General features: G+C 39.3%; 1 protein-coding gene across 11 annotated transcripts in view; it reads right to left on the bottom strand.

The window, feature by feature from the left end:
• Positions 1 to 19509, bottom strand: part of DMD (dystrophin) — a 2108520-nt gene that overhangs the window by 1292365 nt on the left and 796646 nt on the right. For all 11 annotated transcript variants that reach the window (XM_075916549.1, XM_075916586.1, XM_075916651.1 and 8 more), the window contains 2 exons: positions 9583 to 9684; positions 9381 to 9488 (listed from right to left, as the gene is read on the bottom strand). In XM_075916549.1, coding sequence (XP_075772664.1) covers positions 9381 to 9488; positions 9583 to 9684 — 210 coding nt within the window. The remainder of the gene's footprint in view (positions 1 to 9380; positions 9489 to 9582; positions 9685 to 19509) is intronic.

The following is a 19509-nucleotide window of genomic DNA, read 5'->3' as shown; positions in this document are numbered from 1 at the left end:
ATTTCAGTTATCTAAAAAATAAATAGAGGTTTTAGAAAATGTTTTATCCCAACCCATGATTAACAGCCAAAAACTTATTTTTCATGGAAGTAGCATAGTTTGTTTCAAACCCTCTAAAACATACCCTCCTGCAGGAATATTTTGGTGTTTCCAAAGGAAGGTATGCAACTACTGGATTCTCCAATGGAACTTGCCTCATCCCCACTACAAATTTCAGTAACATTTGCCAGAGTCCTATGGAATCTTTCAATTTCTATAAATTGGCATGTTCCAACAGAAAAATGGTTGACTGGAAAATTTTGAGTCATATATACTTGTTATATTTCTACTGAAATTTGCCCTTAACATACTCATTTCCCACACACTTGTCTATACTCGCTAGCTCCAAATTCCGACCACTCAGTTACATTATACCCTATTCCAGGAGTTTTCCCTCGGAGCTCAAAGAGACTAATCCTAGCATATGCTACTATTCTGTACAAGATTTCACAATATGGCTTCCTAAAACACATTAGCACTCATTGAAATAAGCCATAATTATAAACATCCAGTAGAAAAAAACCCATAACTTTTATAAAAAGCATCCACTCTGGTATGCCATTCGGAACTCCTTTCTCATAACAACTTTCTCATATATCCTGATCTGACGAAGTGGATCTTTGCCCATGAAAGCTTATGCTCCAACACCTCGGTTAGTCTATAAGGTGCCACAGGACTCCTCACAACTTTCTCATAAAATCATGAGAGGAGGTGACATGGTACCAGATTCAGAACAATGGAGAACCTACATAGACAGCAACATAGTGTGTTGAATTGTCTGGGAGGCTTTGCCTGAATCTACCCTACTGGGAACACATGAACAGCATGAAATGACAACCAGCACTCACATGTGATAGTAACTGGGGTTGGAAACTGCCATGCTAAAGTAGCAATGCATGTGCAAAGGGAAGGCTATCACCAGTAAAAATGAAAGGGAAATTCTAATTTGGTAGCATTTTATGCCCATTTCACATAAGTGTAAATGGCTCCATAAAGTTCAAGTCAGTAAAGAACCAGGATCCACATCTCTATTGGGCACCATCACAAAAGTAAAGGATGCCACATGCCCCCCCAAATTACTGAAGGCATGGATGAGTGTGATTTAGCATTGTTTTTCAATACCCATGCATTGCTAAAGATTATTTACTGCCTGTTCTGTAACCACACCTTTTGAGGCACTTTTTGTTTTCATATTCATCTAAAAACAAACCCCTTCAATATGTTATAATAATCAAGGAAATTTCAAAAGATGAGTTTTGAATTTGATTTTATCAAGATGTGACCTAAAACAAAGTGGTAGAAAATGCACCTGAGTACTGTGCAAGACAGTCAAGATATTGAAGATTATTGTTTCTATAGAGTTACATATCACATAATTCAATTAGAGACAAAAGATGGGTGAGTTAATAGCTTTTATTGCACCAACTTCTACTAGCAAAAGAGACAAACTTTAAAGTTTCACAGTCTTTTTCAGGTCAAAATATGTAGCTCAATAGCTTTCCTCAAAAGTGCCCATATAATTGTTTAAACACTTGTTTGCACAATAGTTTCTCCTAATTATATGCTCATCCCTACTTCCTAGCCATTTCAAAAACTTAGAATCTGGCAGAATGTGAGAATAGCACCTTTCATTAATGTTAAGACAGGAATTATTCCTATCAACACAAATGCTATATAGTTCCCTCTCTCACACTAAGAGGTAGAGAAAGCCTCAATATAAACAGATGGACAATTTGCTCTAGGGTAAATATATTATCGATAGAGATGAGTCCTGGATCCTGGTATAGTCCAAATAAGCTATTGAGAAATGTGACTCAGTGGATGTAATATTATCTATAGAGATGAGTCATTACATCCACTGAGTCACATTTCTCAATAGCTTATTTGGACTATACCTGGATTTTGTAGAAAAGAGAAATTCAGCAGTAAGTTCCTATATTAAAATCTATCCTTTGCAAAATGGTTTCTTCTTTCCCCCTCCCACCGTCATTAACATACTTCCTTGAGCTAGTTATTTGATTAGATATTTTTCTTTATTTTTAAATCTATTTGCAACTTTTTCTGCTCAACGCTGTTCAGATAAGCAGTGGCTGCTGTAAAACATATTTGTAATTATATAGCTATTGAAAGGGTGACTCAGACAAGAAATCCAGGACTTTGGGATGATTGAGTGTTTATGTCTGTCTGATTATATAGGTGTCACTGCTTACTGATATGCTTATTAAGCTGAATCCATTTTTAGGGATTAAAATATATTTTAATAGAATACTTATCATAGGGAGAAATTACATAGTATTAGTAATCGTAATACTGTCATCTTATAGAGTACTTTTCATGAGTAGGTCTGAAAGTACTTCATGAAAGAGGTCAGTGTAATTATCCATTCGAAGATGGATAAACTAAGGCACATAGAGGTGAAGTGATCCAGCAGGCTATTTTCAGAGCCGAGAGCTTCCCAACTCCCAGACCTAGGCTCTATCCATTACCCCAGCAAGTACTCAACATAGAACACATCCAGTGTGGGCTCATGTGTCTTCTACATCACCTGTTGCATGCTAAGGAACATGAAGCAACTATGCATTGGTGTGGCAGTGATGGTCACCAAGCAATAGAGGAAAAACTTAAACACTTAAAAATACAGAAAAGCCTGAGTTCTGAGCATAGAGAATAAGACAACAATTTTAAAGAATTTAGTTTAAAAAGAAATGCTTTGGAGAAGGGACCAGTTACATTAGAAATAATCTTAGGAAACACAAGCTCACTGGTAATACATGTGCAAAGTAGTACTATCTAAAGCAACTTTTCTTACATGACCTTTAAACTAATTGGGTCCCAAAAGAGATTTAGTATTAAAATGAAGCAAATTTGTATATGTTAATACAGAATGAACCATGTGAAACACAATTTGTAGGTACTAAAAACGGCTGCAACTTGCTATGATGGGTTTCATTTGAACAGGGATTGTACAGTAGATTGTATGTATAAATTATATGAAAAAAAAACAATTTAGTTGAGTTGGTATAAGTGTTAAATATAAAAGATTGCTCTGCCTGGGGCCTGCTCTGATAGAACACACATACAAAAGGCAGATAACTGTACTTCTTTGGGTAGAGTGTCAGAATACATACAATTCTCGAGATACACAAACACCCAGGATACAAAATCAGAACACTGCAGAAACAGGTTTGCACTTACGCTGACCCACAGAATGTAAAATTATGAGAGACAACATCCCTCAATTCCTTCTATTTACTCAGAATCTTTTTTTAAAGATTGGGACTTATCTAAAGTTAGTGTTTTGAGTGAGGGGAAGTATTTGCATTCCATGCATGCCTCTCACACCTGGCTGGTGAAGGGAGCTCACCGTCCCTTCTGAAATGGTTGGAAGGGATGGATCCAACCATTTTGGAAGGGATGGATCACTTGATGATTTTCTGTTCTGTTCATTCCCTCTGAAGCATCTGCCTTGGCCACTGTTGGAAGACAGGATACCCCAGTATGGCCATCATTTTTATATTTTTAAGGAAGTATTGGTAACTAACATTTATTTAATTAATAATCCAGTGCTTTCCTTCCAGTGCACTGTTTACACTTGGAGAAATATGTGTTCTTATCTCATTATAGGCAACATGTGGTAACTAACAAAAGAAAAATTTGTATAAAAGCCATGACAGCTATACTGTTACCGCGAAGCCTAGGATTCTTGCTCCTACCCACACTGATGTTTACCTCAATCTGCTAACATGTTCAAAGACTTCAAACTGCCCTGTTTTCATCAGGATTTACCTTGTATTAGCTAACATGTGGTTAGGATAAGCCTTTTCCCCCTCTAGTGTTGAGTGTACCCCAAGAGACACACAAAGAAAAAGCTTTTCCATTTCATTCAGAGGTTTTTCCTTGATGAAGACTCTTCAGAAGAGTTCATTAAATTTCACTGAAGTATCAGAATCCAAATGATTAACAAGATTGCTAAGATCTCTACAATGTGAGCAGGTTTAAGGACCTGGCTAGAGAAAATGACTCTAACATCCCAAGAGGGCATAAAGACAACTTAGCAGTTAAGCTGGAGGTTCTGATGCCAGAACTGGAAATCTGGGAGTCAAAACTGATGTGACCCTGTAGGAATCATTAATACAATATATGGTTGGTTGTGTTTCAAATTCCTAGTAACTCATGGGAAATAGGGGAAAGGGAAAGAGTAATTTTCTATTGGAAAAGCACTAAGGAACATGACTATAACATGGACAATAAAGTCAATATTTCCTAATTTATTACAAGAGGAAGGAATGCAGTATAAACCGGAGTTGCATAGTTTACTCCACAGCCTAATCTGTCTTCTCCCTGAACAAGGTGGCCTCATCAGAAAAGTAGAGCCTTCACATCCATTTGTACTCCTAAGCCAGGGCATCCTGCAAAGTAAGGCCACTGAACAAGTGGCAGATACTAAGGATACTTTTATGTATCCAGTGCCCAACCTCTGAGCTAGATTCAGATTCCCTAGGCTTCAGAGTCCAAATTGCAACATTCCAAACTAAAAATGGCTGTGTAACACAAACCCAAGTCTGTAATCCCAGACTTGCTGCCATAAACTGAATTGATGTACCCTAAAACGTCATATGTCAAAGGGCACACTTTGAAACTCAATGACAGAACATGACAATCCACTTTTACACTTTCTATAGAAGCTAATCCAACAATAGAAGTAGTATATTCCAAGACAAGCAGTCAACTCCAGTCACCAAATAATTTATAATCCTCATCTGAAGAGGAACAGAGAAATTCCGTTTCATCTCCATGACATTTGTTTAACTGAGAGAAAAAGAGGGATTATCAGCTATTCCTTAGGTTATTCCAACAATAAGAAAAGAACGTGGTCCAGGGTGAGTGAATAAAAGTATTTATACTAAGACAAGCTGCCCACTTGGATTTCTGATGGGACAGAGACAGGTGCTAATTCAAAAAGATTACTGTCATTCAGTGGAATGGATACTCTGCCTATCTCCTATCTTAAAGAAATTAAAAAGGAAGCATTATTGCCAATGTGCTATTCAAAACCTCAACCATCTTGTGAAAACCATGTAACTTACCAGGTGATCTTCACATGACAGCTTTAATAAAATCAGGAAAAAAGAATGTGGGGTCCTGACCCCTGCCCTGCAGGAACCGATAATGACAACCAATACTTTTCATCACTGTACAAACTAGTGATATCCTGTCTCCTCAGAACCTGTGACAACCCATTCTGTTCTCTGTCCATTTGCCAATACAAAATGTGATACATTGCTGAAAAAAAAGTGGATCTTTGTTGTCACAATTTTCTTTTCACATGGGGACTCCACCAGTCTGGCCCTGGATACATGAAAGCCCTTTACTCAACTCATTGACAAGTCAAGTACAGTTCACTTTCTAGCTACAGGACTAGAACTCAGATGAAATGAATGAAAATGAATTCAAACAGAGTCCTTTTGTGATAACAGTAAAAGGTTGGACATTATCCTAAAATTAACTTTAGTCAAAGTAAAGGTTTTACAGTTCCAAAGATTATTTTCTATTATATACGGTCATTCACTTTAAGAGTATTGACTACAGGTGTATATCTCCATTTATGGAAAATTATTTTTTGGCTAAAGGAAAATCAAAGGTTAGCATGGTATATCCATTGCATGCTTAAGGTTATGTTAACAGATGGCCAGAGTTTTGAATTTTAAATTGTGGCATATTTTAAGGAGCATTAAATTCTTAGTTGCTGTCTAAATCAGCAGGGATATTTACCATCAATTCTGGACCAGCTGCTAGATAGGACAATCCACTTCTTCACTTTCACTGTTTAATTAGTTTAAACAAATAGTGAGATTTAAAAAAATATTTAAAAAATACCTTTAAGTTGTTTAGGCGAACATATTTTGAATTCTAAGTACATCAGAGAATTATTGAAACAACTTACTGTACTAATATCAGAATTTTTTCATATATAAAAAGCCACAAAAAATTATCTAAACACAGTACTAGAGACAAAGGCCACACCTTTGTCTTACTATTATTACTATGGTCTTACTATTATTTTGTATTGATTTAAATTTGATTTAATAATTTTAACTGCATAGGCAATTTTATCCCAGCAGTAACACATTGGGCGGAAAATTTTAGTTTGTAAACTGTAAACACTTTGCTTTATGTGGTTGCATCCCATGCATAGGACAGTTTGGGATGGCAGCTGCCACAACTGTCCCATGGACGGGACTCACAGGGCACAGAGAGGCCTGGGGGATTACCTGGGAGGGGGGCTTGGGCAGAGCAGCAGCAGGGGTCAGTTTATCCTGCACTCACCACAATGTCAGGAACCAGAATAACCCAACACTGCTACACTCTACCCTTCCGCCCACGTCCCAACCCTTCTATAACACACTGGCAGGGAAAAATCTCTCTTCCTGATCCCTGAAGGTTGTCATCTGAAATCCTGAAACTTGAACTTTTAGGAATGCAAGACAAATGGAAAGTGCATCACAAGGCTGTTAAGCTCTACACTATGCTGTCACAAATAACCCCATTACATAGTTGCATTCATACATTTGTCCAGCTTCCTCTGAAAAAATAACTAAGTTGTGTCCCTCAACTCTTATTGGAAGGTTGTGCAAGAACTTTGACCATTTCATGATTGGAAACTTCCTTCTAAAATTTCAGCCTCAATTTATTCATGAAGAGTTTGTTTCTATTTTTTCTTGTGCCAACACTATCCTTCATCTTAAATAGCTCTTTCTCTTTCCTAGTTTTTGCCCTCCTAAAGTATTCATAGGGAACCTCTTCCAATCGCCTCTCATACAATAGACCTTCGATTCCTTCAATTATCTTAGTTGCTCTTCTCTGTTCCTGCACATGTGAACTGTTCTTAAAGTGCAAGAAATTGCCACTCTATTCTCTTTTTCTTTTTATAAAGCTCCACCATAATCAAAACATATCAATCATCTGATGCAGCAAGCATCTCAACTAGGATTGCCAGACTTCTAGTTTTCAACTGGAGTGCCCAGTCAAAATAGGGCTCTGGCAGCTCCAGTCAGCACCACTGAGTAGACTACAGTAAAGGTCCAGTCAGCGGCACAGAGGGGCTATAATAAGCTCCCAGCTTGCCCTGGTTCTGTGTAGTTCCTGGAAATGGCCAGGATGTCCCTATTGAGCCTTGGGAACTGTGGCCCCAATGGGAGCTATGGAAGTAGTGTCTGTCGGAGAGGGGCCACAGTGACACATGAGCAGGCTCCAGGAACCACCTGAAGTGAGTGTCACCCACAGCTCATCCCCTGAACTTCCTTCCACACTCCCAGGTGGAGACCACCCTCCTGCATCTGAACCCTGTGCCCTAGCTTAATCCCCCTCCCACAGAAACTCCCTCTCAGAGCCCACAACCTATATTCTCTCTCCCTTTCCAAACCCCTTTCCCCCATCCCATAGCCTCATGCTGTACCCCAAAGCCTTCATCCCTGGCCTCACCACAGAGCCCATACTCCCTCTCTCACCACAACCCCGACAGTCACAAGCATGCCTTGTAGAATTCAAAGTAATCTGTTTTACTGAATGAAGTGGATGAACTGCAGGTTTTTTATTTCCAGGAAAGAGCACTAAGCTGGTAGCAGGACAAGAGGATTGTGAAGATAAATTCATTGATGTCTGAGAAGCACTCAGATATTTCGGTGAGAGAATCATAAACATGCCCAGGAGGAATTTAATAATTTTGTAGTCTCTATTGGGTTTTGTTGGTGTTCAATAAATACAATCATGGCCCCCTCAGTGAATAACTGGGATAAAAAGTAGTATTGAATAACTACCCATTCTCTAAACATGGCAAGAGTCCTCTGGAGAAAAATACATGATCATGTAATTCAAGGCTGTATCATAATATATATTCACAAGAGAGCTGAACTGTAGTTCTACAGTCACACTGAAATTGGGAATATCCTAACTTTTGAGACTTCAACTTTGTGACCTTAGTAGTGGTTTAGTATGTAATTTTATTTATATAAAATATACACATACAACATTGCAAACTGATCACATTTATTTTATATACACTCTAGATGATTTACCCATCCTTGTTTGGATCCTCAACTCAATTTTTTTAAATAAAATGAAAATGTACATGCTTCTATTAAATCATTGCTCTGGGGTGACACTCAGTATGGGAGGTTCAGTATGCAGCCTGTTCCAGGGAAAAGGATTCCAGCCCTCTCTCACTGCAGAAGCTTGGGGATAGGTGAGAAGCACCTCTCCATGATTACCCGCAGCACCAGCAGGCATAGCTGAAGGAGGGGTTCATGTCCACTGGTTGGGGCAGGTCCATGATAGGCTGGGTAGGGGGCACGGAAGGACCATCTGTCTTCCAGTAGTAGCTGCTCTGTAGTAGTTGCAGGTTGGGTGCCATGCCTGTGTGGGAGGCTCCCCTTTGTCTGGCCCCAGAATAGAGAAGAGGAGTCCTCTCCCATGCCCCAACACAGATCTGCCACAGTTTGGGGCAGCGGCGGATATAGGGCAGGGTGAGTGGGGCAGCTGCACCGGGCCCTGAGCTCAGGGGCAGGCTGGCCCGGCAGGATCCACACTTTAAATTCCCCAGCACCACACGGTGGAGGAGCGCATGCGCAGTGTGCTGAAACGCCACGCAACACAGGTGAAAGTGGAGACGTCCGGCGAGAGAGGCCCCAAGAAATTGTGGTGCCCTGGGCCCCGCAAAACTCTCATACACCCCTGGCTTGGGGGGTGGCACAGCCTGCTTCTCCCAGCCCAGAATATAGCTGCTGCGACAGTTCCATATGAGGGCTGGAATCTGTATGCCTGCCCTGAGCTCTCTTTCAAGATTTGCTAAGTTATGTGAATTCTGAGGACTGTAATTAGTTTGGTGATTGTTTCTTTTCCATTTGGTTTTCTGAGAAGCAATCCCATTCCAGACACATCCCATTTTCCTGGTACAGCCAAACCTTTTCCTTGCTTTAAGTTATAATAAGAGGAAGCTGTATACCAAAATTGGTGGTCCTAGTTCTTATCACTTAGGAAGAGTTCTTGAACAGAGACACATTGCGACCCAAAATATATAGTAGATATAAATGAATTAGATATTAATACATTTTAAAAGTATATATATTAAATACAAAAATATATGCAAAACCAATAGTAAGTATCAAAGTCAAGTGGCACACGTGTAGCTGTTTAATAAGCAAGATCAGGCACCAGGTGAAGAGTTCTACAGTCTCCAGGTACCAGTCATGGAAACTATTCAACTAACTGACCCCAGATGTGCAGTTAGTCTCATGAATAAGGAAAGTAAAACCATAAAAACCTGAACAATGGGAAATACATACAGCCAATTGTCGCAGGCTGGCAAGCATTTCATTCTGATCTTTAAAGCCAGTTGTATGAATCCTGCTCACTGCATCCTCTTTCTCGGTAAGCCATGAATCAAAAAGGCACTGAAAGAAATTAAGAGCAAGAAAAGCCTTCAGTATGACCAAAGTGCAATTTTTTAAAATAATGTCCTTGTTTATCACTGATAATACAACTCACCTGCTCCTCAGCAAATTTCTGCCATTTCCAAAGAATATCCTGCAAAAGGACCCAGCGATCCTCTGTCCATCTACAAATAGCTGCCCACCGGTCTCCCAGATCCTAAAAGGAAAGCACGACACAAGGCACTTAGTAAATATTTAGTGTTATTGGGGCTCCTGACATTTTCTTATGACAGTGGAAATCTTGATGAAAACACATTGATAACACTCCCTTTTAAATCTCACATTTGTCATAAAACACATTTTATGTCACCTTGACACAGATATCATCGGTGTTTGAAACAGAAGTGCAATATAAAGAATTTGTGAAGCAATAAAGCCAAGAGAAGGGAAGCAATTTAAATACCAAATATGGATAGTACATCTCCATTAAGCCTGATAACTACTATAGTTTCTAAACTTGATGGTGCCAAAAACACAACAATTTGAAAAGTAATTAGGGTTGTCCGAAGTCTTGATTATAATGGTAAAGTCCCAGATGCGCTCAGATTATTCCTATTTGGTACAGGATAGCATTGTCAGCATAGCAGATCAAAGTCCTTTATTTTTCTACAATGTTCCAGTGAGAATTACTGAAGCAAAAGTTCTCCAAAGCACTAATTAAGCCATTTTCCATTGCCTAATGGATATCTGCATACATGCACAGTATTACCATTTGGGATTCTTGCATGATTCATATTTTATTAAAAAAGCATATTCTCATTTTCTTTTCAGCATAAATTCAGCTCTGTTTATCATTTGCTCACTTCACAGACAGATGCATAAAATAGGAGATGAGGGCTAAAACAGATTCTGCAAGCTACAGTAAGCTCTTTTTTTTGCTATACATTTAAAACAGGGCTACTCAACATGAGACCTGTAGGCCACATGTGGCCTGCAGCCCGTTTGTTTGCGGCCTGGGTGCAGTTTGGGTTTACACAAGACTCAACACGCAGGTGGAATCTTTTGAACATAGCCTCCTTTGGGAACAGACTCCACATGAGTCAATATAATGGTCTTCTGTTGATATGCATTTTAGTAGTTAAATTCCAGGACTGTCATTGCTTATTAAAAGTGCTTTCTTATGGGTGGAAATCGGGTAACTATTTCATTTTATTAATATCAGCAGAACTGACTTAAATGTAGCCTGCGTGTTGTGTAGTGTTGCCTTAATCTTTGTATTCATGCCTGTCAGTGTGAAATAAGCTATTTGCATATATTTGTATGTATATGAAACCACACTTAAGTTGCGGCTCTGGGCATGTGCTGAGAGTATCATTGTTGCCCCTGGGGCTTCCAGAGTTAAGTAGCCCTGATTTAGAATGAATGCATTACTCATTAGTGCCTCAAGTGCATGGTTCAAGTCTTCCCAAATAAATAGCAGCAAAAATATTATTGCAGCCCATACCATCATTGTGCAAGCTACTGTACAATGCTTCCTTGGTGTTGATCTCACACACACGTTTTGTGTCAAGGGAGTCTGTCTTCCAATTTTCCCCATTTATTAGTATATTAGTTATTAATTGTGTCCATGGTAGGGATTGTCATTTATGATAATCAAAGTGCAGCATCTGAATAGCTGATTTTTTAAATAAGTCCTAAATCTCACCCAAACCTCAAATACAGTGCAGCAATAACATGGATCTGCAGTATGTGTACAGGATGCAGCAATACTGCATAGTAGGAATTGCAAGAGTGTTATGTCAGGCTCCTCAATAAAGTAAAAGGCATTTTGTAGACGCCACCTGGCTGTGTGGTCAGGCATGACACTGAGTGTACATCACAGCTGAAAAGTCAATATCTAACATATTATCTCCTTTATTAAGGTGCAAACCAGAAGTGCTCTCATGCATTACATTAACAATTTCCATTATGAAGAGTTGTCTCAGATCTTACCACTGATCAACCTTCACAGAAAGATTGATAGATTTTAAATACTGTCATTTTTTCATGCAGCACATGCATGTGATATCATAAAACTGAGGCATACCCCCTCACCTGGATACAAAATCTGCTGGTAATTTTTTATTTTTAAGTTCAGTCCACACTCTCGGTATTTATTAAAGAATGTCTAGTTTCAATATTAGAATTAGACAAATAATGCAAAAAAAAAAAGTTTTTCACAAATATCCATTTGATGTGTACATCCATTTGATGTGTAAATAATTTTATCCATGTAACCCTTTTGTTTGCTTTCCCCCCAAAAAATGCATGCGATCAAATTTTACAACTTCACTTAATATAATTTTTTTAAACTTCCATATGTGAGTATTCGTGGAAAATTCCCAAACATTTTGGGGATATTCAATGAGCAGGTAAAGGCAAGATAAATTCAATTAATAAATAATCTTTAATTATTCACTCAACTCTGTTCCTTTTTACCCATAAGTCCTAAAGTGTTATGAATGGGCCTATTACATGATATGGATAAGTTTGTAAAAGTGTAGTCCTAAAGAAAAAAAGAGGAAATGTTTCTCAGCTTCCTTCTTTGGCCCAATCTGCTTCCAAACTCAGGACTGACACTCAACTTATTTAGCCATCTCTTTCCCCAGACCCAATACAGTATATTCCCAACTATTCTGCACACTCACTTTGTATAAATCCCATCATGCCCCTCCCCCAGATTTCACAAGTTCTCTCCTGGTTATTTTGTCTGCTTACTGTAATGTAGATCAGCCAGAGTCCACCACTTATTCTTTCTGATTGCTTGATTCCTTACTATAATTCATTCTCTGGTCTCCAAATCTATATCCTTCTGATAATCTTGGATGTAGTGGCCACCAACTAGCTACAGCAGTGAACACAATAGCTATTCATTACATGCTAACACAGTATGCACGATTCAACACATCCAAAATAAATGCGCTAGTTACCTCCTCTAACAAATGTCATCTTGAAGTACTAACCCCAGAGAAGCACTCAGTGTTGTGCATTGGTATTGATGGAAAATCATGTTTAACCAATATTCTGTTTGTTTACAGATAAGTCTGGACATTTATTTATTGGAATATAATAGCTGATTTTCACTGAAAATTTACAGGTGGTGACTATATTCCAAAACTTTTGAAAAACATGAGCCACAATAGTTAAATGGCAAATGGCTCCCTGTGACACTGCACCGCATATTCATCATATCAGTATGACTGTGCTAAGATTATGACATAATTATGTAAAAGATTCATCGTGTGAGGCATCATTAGAAATGTTATGGTTATGTTCTTTGTGTGCATGTATGATGTCTGTATCTAATGTTATGAGTATTGACTATGTATCTGTATTCCAATGTGCTTACTCTAGATAATACCCAAAACCAGCCTTTCAGATACAACATTTAAAAAGCTAGACAGTGCTGAGGGTCCATCAGCAAAAACAATGTACCATGGAAGAGCTTAGATTTCCTGTGAACATTTTATTAGCCTATGAGTAATAGTTGCTATGACTCAGCAAGGCATGCAAGGACATACAACCAGATCACACAACACTGAATTCCATTTTGGTACCTATATTCTTCTACAAACTGGGATGGAAACTTAGCTTGAAATAAACAGTTGCCACTGAATGGAAAAGCTATTTAAGGCAGAGAGTAACATTTTCTTTTGGCTTCCTTCTAGAACTCATGGAAACATCTGAGGAACAAAGTCTGAATAAAGGGAAGCATGGGCTAAAGGGATGTCTAGCCTTTGTTAGGAAATTTGGCAGTCTGTTTATAACATTAGTCATGGTGAGAAATTGCTAACTCGTGTCCTATCTACCTAGTATATTATTCTTAGTTTTTGTTTATTTGCTAGGTAATCTGCTTTGATTCCTGTGCTATCACTTACAATATATAGTTAATAAACTTATTTTCTGTTCTGTTTTAACCAGTGCCTTTGAGTTTGGAAAAGGAGGTAAAGCAACTTTTATTCCAAGAGAGAATGTGGATTTGTCTAACTAAAAACATTTGGTGGGAACAGATTGATTTAGACAAAGTTGCAATGGAACACAGGAAAACTTCATAAAACTGCCTGGTTCCTCAACAGCTCCCAAGGTACCCTTCAGCCTGCCAGGCAGACTGCTAAGAGCGAGAGCGCCATTTCTCTTTCACGGAGAACTTTGAAATATTTGTGTTTCCTTACAATTAGAAAGAAATTGAAATTTGCAATTTCAAAATCCTTTATAAAACAGAACTATTTTTCTCTACATAGCTGCATCCAAAATAATGATTTAGTGTTCCAACTGAATTTTTAGCCCTTGATGTTCACTTGTGCAAGTATGTATTTTTCCTCCTGCCAGCAAACACTTGTGTATGACCTTTACATAACCTAATTTACAAGCACCATAATTTTACAATAATAGTGGCTTTGGGCAAGTATTAGAATTTTTAGCAAGTGCTTGCATTTGCAAAGTGAAGACAGGAGTATGTGTGAGTATTTTATATGTACAGCTGACAAGTTCTTGCTTCAATCAGCAAAAAGAAACATTTTTTTTTCAGATCAATCACAGGTAAATTTAGTTTAAATATTGCTGTCTCCATCCCCATTTGTAAGAGACTATTAATACATCTCTTTTGTGAAGGACATCAGTCCAATTCATAATTATGTGTGAACACTGGATCTGACCTGGTTATTTGGGATAGTTGCTGTATGCTTGTATGTTGGATCATTGGAATGCTAACTGTATGCACATTTTAGATTAGTTTAATAGCAGGGCTGTTAAGAAATTAGTAGAAATGCAACAGATTGCTCCAGGTAATCAACCTCCCAGTAAACACAGCAGGGGTCATTAAGAGAGAAGGCCTGAGTTAATAGCTGGGAAATTGCTACATCCCCACTCCAGCCAAAGTTACAAGACTTTCTCTGCCAAGTTAAACCATCACTTTCTGGATGCAGATATAGTTGTTAGGAATGCATTTGCAGTGAACAGACTGCAAAGAGAGACTCCATTGGCGAATCTGAAACAGCAAGTCCTTCATGGCTCACTACTATAGGGTATGAAGACAGATTGTAAAATAGGCATGTGTATTAACTCTCTTGTTGTGTTAAAATCCCTTTATGCTGACAAAGTGGGTTCAAGCCCACAAAATTTTATGCCCAAATATATGTGTTAGTCTTTAAGGTGCCATAGGACTCTTTGTTGCTTTTACTGAAACAGATTAATATGGCTACCCCTCTGAAATTGTACTCCTAAGTTATGCTTTTCCTCCTGCCCCCCTATTCCTCCACCCCCAGTTTTCAGGTTAAACAATACTTTGGTTTGAGAAAGGTATCCGGTCACTGGCATTAACTACCAGTCATAAGTGTCTAAAGGGAATTCTTGTAGTTACTAAACTCAGTCGAGCCTGCTAAGTGTGACTAAATCTCAAGGTTCTATAACTTGGAACCTGGTTTAACAGAGGGAAAAGCACATTATTTTACCATGAGAAAGATGATGCCCTGGTGTCTAACAACTGAGGGGTGCACTTAAAAGACACCAGAGGGGAGCCATTAGTGCAGCTAGCCCTGTAACTGTGCAGTCTACATTAAATATATGTAGTGTCATTATAAAAATCTGTGCACCACATCTAACCCACATGTACTTGGTGCCTTAATACACCCAATTTCACAGTGCTGAAAATAATCATGAGTCAAATCACCTGGGAGGAAGAATTTAATCAGAAAAATGTTCATCTTAATTGGGAATCATTTAAGAACCCCAAAAGCTTCAATCCCACAACTGAGGAAAAAGCCAATGCTAGTTATAAAATTGAACTGGTTCACAGTGGCAGTGAAAAAAAGCTATATTGAGAAGAACTAAAGAAAGAGAGAAAAGTTTCTATTAATGAATATAAATCACAAGCTAGGAATTGTGGGAAATGATAGGAGAAGCAAAGAGAGACAATAGAAATATATGGCCAACAGAGTTTAGAATAAGGTTTGTTTGTGGGGTTTTTTTTGGGGGGGGGAAGAAGTTGGGAAATATAAAAAATAAACAAAAAACCAACACAACTATGTTAAACTTGCATCTAACCATTTTAATAGAGCTGGGTGAGCTGCTTGCTGGACTATTAATGTTGAATTTCAAAAAGCATTCGAATTTGGTGTAGTTGCAGTAGGCTAGAAGAAAGCTAATGTTCTGCCAAAACAGGGAAGTGGGACAACTTGGGTAAGTACAAGCCTGTGAGACTGATTTCCATCCTAGGCAAGATAATGAGTGGTTGACACAGGACTTGATTAATCAAGAATTAAAAAAAGGTAATGTAATTAATGCAAATCAACCTGAGTTTATGGAAAATAGATCCTGTCAAAATAATCTTAACAGCAAAGTTAATTAATCATTGGAACAATTTACATTTTCATGTTGGATTTCCCTTCACTGACCATTTTTACATTAAGTTTTGACATTTATTCAAGAAGATCTGCTTTAGGAATTATTTTAGGGAGGTTCTATACACAGCATTACATAGGAAGTCAGACTAGATGACCATGATGGTCTGTTCTGGACTAAAAATCCTTGAATCTATCAGGAGTACATCACTATTCATTTAATCCATCTCCTCAGAGAAAGTATAATGAGCTGAATAGATAGTTGAGGAGAAAGGAAAAAAGTCATGGGATGGAAGAACTCAAAGGAAAGGAGAAATTATTCTACAACCCAAACTACAAATATACTCTCTAACAAGAAACCCATAAAAGGTCATTCATGCACTAATTCTTGTTTTAATTAAAGTACCTTCTTCTGTTTGTAATGTGCTTATGACTTTAATGTTTGTAGGGCTAGACCCATTAGATCTGTTCAAGGACAATTCCTCAAAGTTAAATTATAGCATCTTAAGAAAAGAGATGGAGGATGCAGATACTTCTTAACCAGAAATTATTGCTTCAGATACAGCACTGGTCACAGCAGATTTAACAGATGTACTAGTTGCATCCCAACAATATGGACAGTTTAACATATGAGTTTGATACTCAAGATGTGAAAACAATGGCTATTATGAATATCTGCAATATTCATATGCAAAGAAAAATCAGGAAAAATTTGGCTATGTCTATACTACAAAGTTAATTCGAACTAACATTCGTTTTTTTGAATTAACTTTAATAGCGGCTATACATGAAAACTGCTAGTTCGAATTTAATTCGAACTAGCGGAACGCTTAATTCGAACTAGGTAAACCTCATTCTATTAAGTAGTTCGAATTAAGGGCAGTGTAGCTGCTTAATTTGAACTAGTTGGAGGCTAGCACTTCCCAGGTTGCCATGGTGGCCACTCTGGGCCAAACCAGGGAAACTCTTCTGCCCCCCTCCCAGCCCCGGAGCCCTTAAAGGGGCACGGTCTGGCTACAGTGCCCATGCCAGTTGCAAGCCTGCCAGCACCCAGCCAGCAGACCCTGCACCTGGCACGGCATGAGCCAGCCACCCACTGCCTCCCAGCCCTCCGCCTCTTCCCAGGACCAAGCTGGCAGCTCCCAGGAGCCTGCCCTGGGCCACAAGAGGCAGGTGCCCACCTGGTCTTGGGCAGAGATCATGGACCTCATCGAGATTTGGGGGGAGGCCTCCAACACCCACGACCTCCGCACTAGGCAAAGGAATGCGGCTGTCTAGGGCAGGATAGCTGCCAGCCTGGCCACCAAAGGCCACATGCGAACCCAGGAGCAGGTTTGCATTAGAATCAAATTGGTGCAGTGAGACCCCGACCCTGAGCTTAGAACATAAGAATGGCCATACTGGATCAGACCAAAGGTCCATCTAGCCCAGTGTGCTGTCTGCCGACAGCAGCCAACACCAGGTACCCCGAAGGGGATGGACCGAAGACAATGACCAAGAGATTTGTCTTCTGCCATCCATCTCCAGCCTTCCACAAACAGAGGCCAGGGACACCGTTCCTACCCACTGGCTAATAGCACTCCATGGACCCAACCTCCATGAATGTATCTAACTTCTCTTTAAACTCTGTTATAGTTCTAGCCTTCACCGCCTCCTGTGGCAAGGAGTTCCACAGGTTGACTATGTTCTGTGTGAAGAAGAACTTTCGCTTATTAGTTTTAAGCCTGCTGCCCATTAATTTCATTTGGTGACCTCTAGTCTATTATGGGAACTAATGAATAACTTTTCTTTATTCACCCTCTCCACACCACTCATGATTTTATAGACCTCTATCATATCCCTCCTTAGTCTCCTCTTTTCTAAGCTGAAAAGTCCCAGTCTCTTTAGCCTCTCTTCATATGGGACCTGTTCCAAACCCCTAATCATTGTAGTTGCCCTTTTCTGAACCTTTTCCAAGGCCAAAATATCTTTTTTGAGGTGAGGAAACCACATCTGTACACAGTACTGAAGATATGGCATACCATAGTTTTATACTTCCCCTCCTCCTTCTTCCCCTGGCTTTCCCCTTCCAGCTCCCTCCTCCCAGCTTTCCCCCTTCCCTCTCCCACCTTCTCTCTTCCCCTCTCCCACCTCCTTTTCCCAGTCTCCCCAGAGGTTAATACTCCCCTCCCCCAGTTTTGTTAAATAAAGAGAGTTTCTATTTTTGAACACAGGTGTCCTTTATTTTTTACATCTGGAAGGGGGGCTAGGGAGGGGTAAGTGGAAGGAGGTGAAGGAGGAATGGGGCACAAGCCCCCGATGGGGAGGACTGGGGTGGCTCTGCGGGCTCCTTGGGGTGGAAGCTCTCCTGCAAGGCCTCCTGGATCCTGACAGCACCCTGATTGACCCCCCAGATTGCAGCCTGCGACAAGTGCAGCTAGGCTGATGGCCGAGTACTGTGATGTGCCGAGTGAGGGCACTCAGAGCACTCCAAGTCAGGACTGCTTTGCTGTCCCTCGTTGAGGTAGACAAACAAGCGGGGAACCCTGAGAACTGTCTGTCCGGGGTGGGGGTCGGATCCCTTTAAGCACAGCCCTCGGCTAGCCTGAGGCAGCAGATTCACACTCTAAGTCCTAACCTGATGCCCTGCCGGCACTGGTTCCAGCCAGCCTTAATTTCAGTTCAGGGTCCACTCAGTGTGGACATGCTATTTCGAATTGGCAAAACGCTAATTCGAATTAGTTTTTAGGTCTAGATGCACTAATTCGAATTAGCTTAGTTCAAATTAAGTAATTCGAATTAAGTTAGTTTGAATTAGTGCTGTAGTGTAGACATACCCTTTTTATCTAGTGTAAGTCTGAATTTTTATATTTACCAAGATTTTTAAACCTAATGCATCAGAATTAAAACACATCATTTGTTACTGAGAGATGTTAACATAGGCTACGTCTAAAACTACAAAGATTTTTCGAAAGAGAATATGGAAATTCTGTGGGAATTTGCATATCTTCTTCCGATCACATTTTCAAAAGAGCATCTTTTGAAAGTGAAAGTAGTCTGGACATGGGTTTTTCGGGGGGAAAAAAACCCTTTTTTTAAAAAACCACTCTTCCTAAAAAAATGAGGTTTATGTGGTTTTTCAAAAAAGGGCTTTTTTCCTGAAAAACATGCATCCAGACTATTTTCCACATTCAAAAGATCCTCTTTTGAAATCAAAATGTAGTCTAGACATGCCAATAGGAGGAACAATTAAATCCAGGGAGACTGGTCTTTGTAGGTTATTCTTCATTGTCTGTCATATGGATACCTGATTCCTCAAGGACTCATAATTTCATGTGTCCTTCAAGCCAATGTATGCCTAGTAGTATCAAGGATGTATTTATGTGTTACAATGCACTGTAGTTTCCAATGTACAAAACAATGTATTCAAATGGATAGTGAAAGTGGATTTGAAAGGCATAGGACTTGTACTAACTGAATAAACATGCACAAGTCACATTTGGATAAGTGCCTCTGACTTAAGACATAACAGATAAGTATGCTGTTCAGGCGACTGATCTTCAACCCTTTGTAATTGTCATTATAAATACTTCACGATAAAGGGTATGATGGAAATATCCTCAACAGCTGTGCTGTCAAGTACCTTTCTAATTCCTTGATCCATGAGAACTGGTGTTATTTTTCTT

Source organism: Pelodiscus sinensis, chromosome 1 (genome assembly GCF_049634645.1).
Source record: "Pelodiscus sinensis isolate JC-2024 chromosome 1, ASM4963464v1, whole genome shotgun sequence".
Taxonomy (NCBI): Eukaryota; Metazoa; Chordata; order Testudines; family Trionychidae; genus Pelodiscus; species Pelodiscus sinensis.
Note: the sequence above shows the minus strand (reverse complement) of the source record. Positions and strands in the feature narration are given on the sequence as shown.